The sequence below is a fragment of the Helianthus annuus genome, chromosome 16 (assembly GCF_002127325.2).
Source record: "Helianthus annuus cultivar XRQ/B chromosome 16, HanXRQr2.0-SUNRISE, whole genome shotgun sequence".
Classification (NCBI taxonomy): domain Eukaryota; kingdom Viridiplantae; phylum Streptophyta; class Magnoliopsida; order Asterales; family Asteraceae; genus Helianthus; species Helianthus annuus.
Genome location: NC_035448.2, coordinates 19,030,323 through 19,040,480, shown reverse-complemented (window position 1 = coordinate 19,040,480; position 10,158 = coordinate 19,030,323). Strand labels below are relative to the sequence as shown.

Here is a 10,158-nt window from a genome sequence, read left to right as displayed (position 1 = left end):
CCCGATTCCACAAACGCCATCAACCTTTCACCAACCTCCATCAACCTTTCTCAAACTGAAACCGTCCCCGAAACTCAACCACACAACGATGGTCCTTCCGCATCCAAACCCATCAAAAAGAGAAGTCACAAGAAAAAAACTGAGGTCGAGAAAGCACTTTTGAAACCGCCAAACGAAAACAACAAAGATGGGTTGTTAATGAAGAACTTGTATTGGCGAGGGCTTGGTTGTTTTATGTAATTTTCTTTATTTAAAAAACATTAAAAATTTTAAATTTTTTGTTTTAAAAAATATAAAACAGCCGTTTGGGCTGGCCACGCCCCAAACCCCCGCCCCACCATACCGTTTTCAATGTGGGTCAGCCCAGCGAAGCCCCCCCAAGCCACGTGTCAACCCATGCCCAAACCCCCGCCCCACCATACCCCACGGTCTTAAGAGCCAAATCCCTTTCACTCCTGTTTAACAGGACAATACTCCTACCTATCTCTCCACCTTCATGGCTTCACCTCCACCCAACCGTCGTCGCACCTCTACCCACTCAGGTCACACCATCACCACCATCGACTTCAGCCACACCATCACCACCATCGACTCAGGTCACACCATCACCACCATCGACTTTTCTTTGGTTTCTAATTTCCCGTGCATTTAAAATTGTTTGTTTTGTTTTTTTATTGTTATCACTTTTATATAAAATCTAACCGTTAATGGTTGATTTAATTTACTTTTAGAGTAAACTTCTGTTTTGCTTCCTGTGGTTTGGTCACTTTAACGGTTTTGGCTCAAACCTTTAAAAATAGCCATTTTACTCCCAAATGTTACTAGTTTTTCTCTAATTTGCTCCACGGGTCTAACTCCATCCAAAGTCTCTGTTAATTTGAAGGGTATTTTGGTAATATTATATAGAGAAAAGTGCCCGGATATTCCCTGTGGTTTGCCCAGATTTCACTTATAGTCCCTACATTTTTAATATTACAGCTCTAGTCCCTAAGTTTTGCAAATTTGTTCTCGGATAGTACCTGAAGCGGATGGAGGTTAGTTTATGGAGTTAAGTGGGTGTGAAATGACTAAAATGTCCTTAATATAAAAAAATAACTTTTAAATCATTAAAATATAAAATTATTTATATATTAATTCAAGTGGGGCCCACATGGTTTATTGTAAACCTATCCCTCATTTCTCTCTCTCGTTCACTATACCCACCAACATCAACTACAACCACCACCACCCTCCACCGGAGAACCACCACCACCTCAGCCGTACGTCCACCATCCTCCATCTCCGCCATTGGTTCTAGCTGCTGCAATCAAAACCACCTCACATCCATCGCTGCCATCACCACTTAGCCACCACCATTGCCACAACCACCCCGCCACTCACCGGTGTCGATGATAACTTTTAATATTTTAAAGCATCACCATCCCCACCCCCTTTCCAAATTGCCTTTGAGGACCAAATCGCTTAATTTTGGCAACCGTATCTATAAATTGTTGACCCAGTTGTAAATTACGGCGGCAATGATGAATGATATCGATAAATGAAGAAGGGGTTAACCGAAATAAAGAATCCAGCAGCGATAAATGATACCGATAACTGAAGAAGGAAGGGGTTAACTGTAAATAATGGCGGCAGTAATATTTTACTATATATTTGCGGGATAAAAATGTGTGGGTATGTTGTGGGGCGAATGTGGAGAGGGGGTTTGGAAGATAATTTGGATGGATGATGCCATCTGGAACGCAGCAAGGTTAGGCTTTTGTCACACTTGTAATGTTATAGAATGTCAAATGGTACGTGTTATATCGATATGTGTTATATGTGATGACGAGATGAATTATATGAGTTCAGAAGATATGATTGTGGGAATATGCCTTATGCTTGTTAGAATTGACTAATGAAAGTCAAATGTGAGATATGCGTTTGATATGATCGTCAATATGTACAATCATGTATGCTAACAAGAATGTGATTGCGATGACATGAAAATATAGGGATCATGTCGAGATGGAATCAAGCACGAAAGGCTAACGGGCCAAGATGAGGCAAGGAAGCGGATACGAACACGGACACATAAGGTAAGTGATTTCCGGAATCACTTCTTATATATAAATGAAGTTAAGGTGGTAAGTCATTAGTGGTTATCTATGTTTGGAATTACACGGTAGAAGTGAACGGGTCAAATGTAGAAAGAAACATAGCGTGATGCGGTAGATGGTTTGATCTTGGGGTTAAGTAGTAAAAGGATATGGGGGCTTGAATTATGGTCACGTTACGTCTTGGAAGCGTGAAAAATGTGGAAGAAGGAAGTTCGGATATCTAACGGTTATCTTGTGAAAATTAAAAAAAAGGAAGAAGGGTTAGAGTGAAAGAACCCGTCGTAAGCTACGGCAGGTCAGCCGTAGCTTACGGCCAAGCAGACAAGGGGAAACAGCAGCAAGCTGCCGTAATCTACGACATGTTCACTCAAGAGATGAACGTTCACTCGTCAGCAAGAATGTTCACTCAACAGTTGGAACGTTCACTCGTCAGCAAGAATGTTCACTCAACAGTTGGAACGTTCACTCGTTAGCAAGAATGTTCACTCAACAGTTGGAACGTTCACTCGTCAGCAAGAATGTTCACTCAACAGTTGGAACGTTCACTCGTTAGCAAGAATGTTCACTCAATAGTTGGAACGTTCACTCGTCAGCAAGAATGTTCACTCAACAGTTGGAACGATCACTCATCAAGAATGTTCACTCAACAGTTGGAACGTCCACTCGTCAGCAAGAATGTTCACTCAATAGTTGGAACGTTCACTCGTCGGCAAGAATGTTCACTCAATAGTTGGAACGTTCACTCATTAGCAAGAATGTTCACTCAACAGTTGGAACGTTCACTCGCCAGCAAGAATGTTCATTCAACAGTCGGAACGATTACTCAGCAAGAATGTTCACTCAACAGTTGGAACGTTCACTCGTCAGCAAGAATGTTCACTCAATAGTTGGAACGTTCACTCATCAGCAAGAATGTTCACTCAATAGTTGGAACGTTCACTTGTCAGCAAGAATGTTCGCTGAACAGTTGAAACGTTCACTCATCAGCAAGAATGTTCACTTATGAGCAGGAATGTTCACTCAAAGTATGTGTGGGAAAGAAATAAGTTTGGAGATATGTATGTGTATAGATCTACCTACATGTTAGTGGCAGAATCCATAGGTAAGCATGAAGAGAAATGAACATGCACGTAAGTTTGTACGTATGAGACTTATTTATATGGATGTTTGTGACTAGGATATGTTAGTAAAAATTATATGGGAATGTAAGTGGTATGTAAGAGCTTGTATGTATGTATGTGTATGGGTGTGTGCGTATAAATATACTTATGTGTGTGTATGCACGAAATGGGATTGATTGTACACGAAAGAATAGCGCTTGTATACACGTATGCATGGCTACAATACTTTTGAGTATTAACGTTACTAATCAAATGCTTTGAGAATGAAATGAAATGCAGGTATACTATTGTTATCCTTATAAAGATTTAATGATTGGGATGCAAGATTGTACTTGGAATGATAATCGAAAGGATTAGCAAGAGTTGAAAGAATGTGGCATGGTCATTTAATTATGTATGTTTAGATTATGAATGATGTCACCAAACATTAATGATGCGCGTGTATGTGGTGATTGCAGGTTGCACGGACTTAACATCATTATGAAGTCTAAGAGGTTGAAAATCGAGTCAAAGAGCAAGGATTGTACGGGAAGAACAGTCACATGACTTGTATTTATATATGACATTTGATGCGTTAATTAAAAATGAATGTAAATCTTTTCAAGAAAGTGTTTGACATTTTAGAAATGAACCTCCAAGTATATAATATAGATAAGAAAGAAAGAAAGAATTTTTGAGTCAGTATTTTCCGCTGCGTCTCTTTTGGTTAAAACGTGTTAGGGTGTTACAAATAATATTTTTGGTATTGTATCTAGTAATGAAATGTGAAAATGAATTTTAAATATCCATTGTACATTTCCTGATTGCCATATGGCTAGAAATCTATTGTATCTATAGTTTATTATATTAGATGTTTGAGTTAAATGTCATTGTATGTGGTTTGGGTCATTTCACTAGTTTAGTCCAAAGGTTTATTTTTTGCCTGTGGGTCCAAAAAGGTTTCACCGTTACCATTTTAGTCCACTGGATTAACTTTATTCATTTTTTCTGTTAACAAAAAGGGCAATTCAGTCATTTTATATATAATTCAGTTAAATAGATGGACAATTCGGCCATACTCAAAATATGCTCAAAATTGTTAAAAAAAATAATAATAATAAAAATAGTTGCTCTAAAGATCTGGGGAATAAATATTCAAATTTAAAATCGATTACATATTTTCATCTTCTTTGCCTCTATAATAACAATTAAAAACAAACCTTTTCCAAACAGTTCATGGCCATCATATGTCTAAACTGTTTGGTCATCATCTGATCTTCTAAGCATTCTATCTTATCCCCTGATGCACAATCAAAACCATCAAAAGATGTTGCATGTGTTCTTGAAGATGAACATACAAGTGCCTGAAAATTATTATTCTTCCTTGCCTGTGTATTGTAGGAACAAAAACAATTGATGAGCTACATGATTAATGATTATACATGCACTATAAGAGTTATAAACAATAGTATTTAAAAATTTCATGTACACATCCTTCCAAGTCATAATACTTCATATTTACAAATTTCGCAACATATAAAATAAAATCAGTCACCTATAAGAGTATGTTTGACTGAATAAACAATTTAACAGTAACATAGCAACAAATAGCAATAAGGTATGCCACATAGCGAATAGCGGGCGGCTATTTTATAAATAGCGGTACACTAGAAAAAGAATTTTAAAAACTTTTATATGTGTATTATAGCAAAATACCCTGGAATATATGCTATTTTACATGTATATTTAACAAAAACCTAAAATCTAGTTATTTTATAGCTATATTTAAATGCTATCTATATTTAAAAAAAATAAAAAAATTAAGGTGTCGCTATTCTCGCTGTCTGTCGGTATGACCATAATAGTGACACTACATCACTTCGCTATTGACAACTATGAACAGTAATAACATATTTCCTGTAACTTACTCAGTAAAACATATTGCTTTACTAGTTATTTTCTTTAAAACATGGTACTTTGATTTAAGGGGAAAAAAAACTTGGAAGGGTAAGAATATATAACATGAAATTTACACATATGAAATCTAATACGTTTAAGGAAGTGAGGTCCTCACCATCACCAGCGGTCTGTGTGTTTTCTCGTGGTTTCTTTGCCATCTTCTTCGCATTTTCAGCTGTTACCATTATTCAAATTAATAAATTAAACATATTAAATATGATTAAACAAACTATTATTAACATGACAATCCAGCTTGTTTTTAATATAACAACTTGGAAGGGTACAAACACTTGACTATGTCATGAACTACTTTCAAACCTTTGACTCGTAACCCTTTTAGCTAATAAAGTTATTCTAGTTTACCCATTTGACAAGTTAGCATTTAAAAAAAAAAGTCAACCAAATTGACACGGATTCACTGAAACATGCAATCACTGAATACTGCTTAAAAATCCACCATGCTCTTTATCCTACTTTTTAAGCAAGATACCAAAAGAATTCAGTCTATCCCATTAAAATTGCAACATTTCCTTTTTTTAAAACTACAGATTATTATCACGTAATTGCTCTTGATCATCATTACATATAAACCTAAGCAGTTAATGCGGTAAAATAACGGATATCGGTCAAGGATCGATATCTGAGATATAGGTTATCGCAGTGGGATATTGGTAATTTTAATATCATATAGAATTATATATTATATATATAGCAATTTAACACTGACAGTTCAGTATACTCTCCTACCATTAACAAATTAACCTTTTGCAACTTGCAGAACACTAACAATTGTAGCCAGTAGGAACTCATTAAGACTTAAAACACTAACAATTAAGACCTTAAAACACTAATAGCAGCAATACGCAGAAAGACGAATGGTAGAACTAAGAAGAAAGGTACTGATATCGGGAAAATCGGTGATATAGCGGTCAATATCGCCGATGATATCGGTACCAATATTCTGACCGATATTTTACATGGGGGCCAATAACCGATATATCACCGAATTAACTGCATAGATATAAACACATGATATTAATCTTGGTCCTATGTGTATTTAAGATATTTATCAAATAATCAATTATTTACTTAGACTACATGTCAAGTCAAAGCTACACAAAAACGAGCGGAATTTCATACCTTTAAATTTCCTTTTTTTGCTAGCTCTCCTTCTCTTTCTATCTGTCTGTGTTAATTCTGCTTCTTCCTTGATGTCTCCTTTACCAGAAAATACCTCCTCGGGTGCCAGCATGGCCGCATCTGACACCGCCAGCGGAGCAATCTACATCCATAGAAAAAAAATCAAACGTTTGACCAACACGAAACTTTTCCATATCAGATATAATAAGGTATTTATAAGATGCAGAGAAATAGATACCTCTTCCATTGCTAGAGCAGGAACATTTGTTTGAATAGACATGTCTTCAATCACCTATTTTAACAAAACAATTTCACCTATTGATTAATATTAAAATAACTTAAAGCTAAAATACAATGGTATGTACGGATAATGGGTGCATACTGGTTTTGGAGTGAAGTGGAAATGAGAAAGTGCGTCCAACTTTAAGCACAATCTCTTGAAAAGAAGACTTGCCTGATAACATAAAATGAAATATCCATTAGAAACTAATGATAAATTATAAAAAAAAAAAATTAGAACAATAACTACAAATAACGTGAAATAAAGAAGCACCTCCTTCTTTTGCTCATCGGAGAAAGACAATGCTTGTGAAACCAGTCCAGTCTTTTGAGCATACTCATCCTGCAAAAAAGATAAACCAGCAAAACAATACATAGATATTTAAATCAGAATATTATTGTATGACATCACATATATAAATGCAATTTTCTTTAGGTGATATCCATGTAAAAAAAATTACAGTCAATACTAACCGCATATAATTCGCCAAGGCCCTTCTTACTCTGATTTTCATCCTGCAAAGTTAACATTCAAGCTTTATATCCCCACAAGCACACATAAAACAAACCAATAAATAAAATTAATTAAAAAACAGTTGGATATAGCAGTTTGTGGTGTTTTACCAATTCCTTCATTTCCCTTGGTGCTTTAGAAGGCAACTTATTAACTTTTTGAACATCATCAAAGTGCCCCTCAGATATACGTTTCATGATTAGTTCTTCAATGGACTGAGAAACCTCCTCCGTGATTACAGGTGGCGGCTTTACATTCCGTTCCCAATCCAAATCTTCTCCTAATGCACTATTTTTCGGTCTTTTAGTAGCAGTCACCTACCACAATAAACCCAAGTAAACAAACCAGTTGCTATATAAACTACATGTCGCAAAGTTACACAATTAATAATCGAGAAATAGAATTAAGATTTTGCACCTCTCCTTGCATGGTCCACGCCTTCGCTTCTAAATTTTCCCTCTCCACTTGCTCGATTTTGGCTCGTTGTTCTAAAAGATGCTTCTCGTGTGTAGAAAGATTGTCTTTCTTTGTCTACGAGAGTTACGAAAAAATTGCATTATTTAAATCCTTTCAGTGTCTTAACAGCAAAACAATACAGTATTATAATGTGTTAGTGATATATAAACAATACCTCCTCATCAGATACTATGTCGTCGTCATCATCGTCTTCATCAACGTCTTCTTCACCATCTTCATCACCTATATCTGAGTCCTCATGTTCTTCATCATCACGCATGTTTATATCTTTAACTTCTTTGTTCACTTTAGGTTTTTTGTTTTGGTCATGTTTCTTATTGGATGTATAGAAGTCGTCGTACCTACCAAAAGAAAACAATAATTTTCAGAACTCGCTGTTAGCAGTTGATGCAAAGAACAACCTGGAATGCATAAGCAAACATGAGCATGTAGACTAAATTATGTTGATTTATCATGTAATATCATCACTCAAGATATCTCAGAATACCCATCATCCATGTAATGCTTATGTCACGTAAGCCTGGAAAAACATGCGGGTCGGGCAAGGTGGTGGGTCCAAAAGGTTAGGGTCAGGACGAGCCAATTATGAAAGTGCAGTTTGGGTCGGGTCAAAACAGGTTGACTAAGATAGGTTCGAGTCAAAAGAGGTTATGACTAAAATATGTTCTGGTCAAAACGAGCTATGCCCATCTTGACCCTTTGCAAAGAAAACCTAACCCAAAAGTGCACAAAAACTTATATCTAGAGTCCAAAAGAACCCATATTTAAAGGTTTGAGCACATAACATCACAATTCACAACACATTAATGGATAATTGAAGATTACATAATTTCTTCAGCCTCCGAATCGTCCTCTTCGCCTGCAAGTTCCAAAAGTCCAAGCTGCAAATACCAAAGGGAATAACTAAACAATCAAATTCTTCAACTAAATTAAACAAAATTGTGTAAACTAAGGTTATGTTAATTACATAAATCTAAAAATAATTGAGCTCCAATTCCATTTACAAACCACAAGTACCCTATCCCCATGGTTGTTAATGGTGAATAGCGACAAATAGCGATAAGATACCTATATGCTACATAGCGAATAACGATAAATATCAGGCGGCTATTTTATAAATAGCGATACACTAGAAAAGAAATTCTAAAATTTTTATATGTATGTTATATCAAAATAACCTGGTATATATGCTCTTTTACATGTATAATTAACAAAAACCTAAAACCTAGCTATATTTAAATGCTGTCTATATTAAAAAAAAATTAAGGTGTTGCAATTATTGCTATCCGTCGCTATGACCATAATAGTGACACTACATCGCTTAGCTATATTGTGTGTTATTGACAACTATGCCTATCCCCAAGACCCCAACCCAACCCAAATCAAACAAATTAGACTAGTTTATTAACAAAGTATATCAAAAAGTAAACCAATTTCTAAAGTGTATCAGTATTTCAACAAATGTGCTCACCTCATCATCTTCATCATCTTCTTCTTCTTCATCCCCATCCCCATCCTCATCCTCATCCTCATCCCCAAACTTTCCACCAGTTTTCTTCAGCACTTGTTTCTTTTTATTAAGTCCATAATCTCCATCTTCATCATCCTCCATAAGCTTCATCTCCTCCTCATTAAAAAACATATCCCCAACATCACCTGCATCTCGCTCTTTAATCTCTCTCTCTCCTTCATCCTCATCCTCATCTTCATTTCCATCCTCATCTTCATCCTCATCCTCATCATCTTCTTCTTCTTCTCCCGCCAAAACAACCTCACTCGGTTTCTCCTGCACAGATTCACCAATTTTAAACATGTTATTAACCTCTAACGGATCCTTCTCGAACTTGTTGACTTGACGGCGAACGGAGGAGATCAACGGCTGAGATTGGAGGTCAATTTGCTGCCAGATCTGCTCGGCGTCGAACTTTTCGTCTACAAGGAGGCGATCGAAGGGTGATTTAGGTGTGTAGGGTTTGAGTAAAGTGAATAAGTGTTCTGAAGCGGTACGAGCGAGGTTAGCGAGTTCGGAAGATGGAGTTAGGTACATCGGTGGCTCCGTTAGCTTCAGGCGGTGTAGTGCTTCTGCTCCGGCGGTGGTTGTCGCCGCCATAACTCCGGTGGTGGTTGTCGCAGCGGCGTTACTCGTTTTAGGGTTTCACGAAAGACTCTGGGTTTTAGCACGAAGGGGTGATTTGAGGGTTTATGCTTTTATGTAAAACCTATTATTTTCGTTTAGTGATTAAACTTAGAAATATAAAAAGAAGGTTAAAACAAAACTTTTACATTTATAGAGTAAATTGTCATTTTAGTCGCTGAGATTTGATCAAAATTGTCACTTTAATTCAAATTTATATAGTAAATTGTCATTTTAGTCTCAGAGGTTTGACCAAAATTGTCAGTTTAGTTCAAATAGTTTTTTCCTTACCGTTTTAGTCCAAATAGTTTTGTTTTCTGTCATTTTAGTCCTTGACGTTTGCCATTTTATCCAACCCACTAATTCCATTCAAAAAATTTAGTTAACTTAGGTGAATTTTAGCCAAACCACATTTTTCTTTCTTTTTTTTTTTTTTGTTTTTGCAGGTGCGATGGTATA

The 10,158-nt window shown here is 36.2% G+C and overlaps 1 protein-coding gene across 1 annotated transcript; it reads right to left on the bottom strand.

The window, feature by feature from the left end:
• Positions 1-4,295: 4,295 nt before the first annotated feature.
• Positions 4,296-9,783, bottom strand: LOC110909797 (U3 small nucleolar ribonucleoprotein protein MPP10). The gene is made up of 12 exons (XM_022154552.2): positions 9,037-9,783; positions 8,391-8,446; positions 7,720-7,906; positions 7,506-7,619; positions 7,199-7,405; positions 7,049-7,090; positions 6,849-6,917; positions 6,678-6,749; positions 6,534-6,587; positions 6,296-6,437; positions 5,271-5,330; positions 4,296-4,584 (listed from the first exon to the last, which is right to left on the bottom strand). The coding sequence occupies exons 1-12, from the start codon at positions 9,673-9,675 to the stop codon at positions 4,571-4,573; spliced, it is 1,656 nt and encodes a 551-aa protein (XP_022010244.1). The 5' UTR covers positions 9,676-9,783; the 3' UTR covers positions 4,296-4,570.
• Between the last annotated feature and the right edge of the window lie 375 nt (positions 9,784-10,158).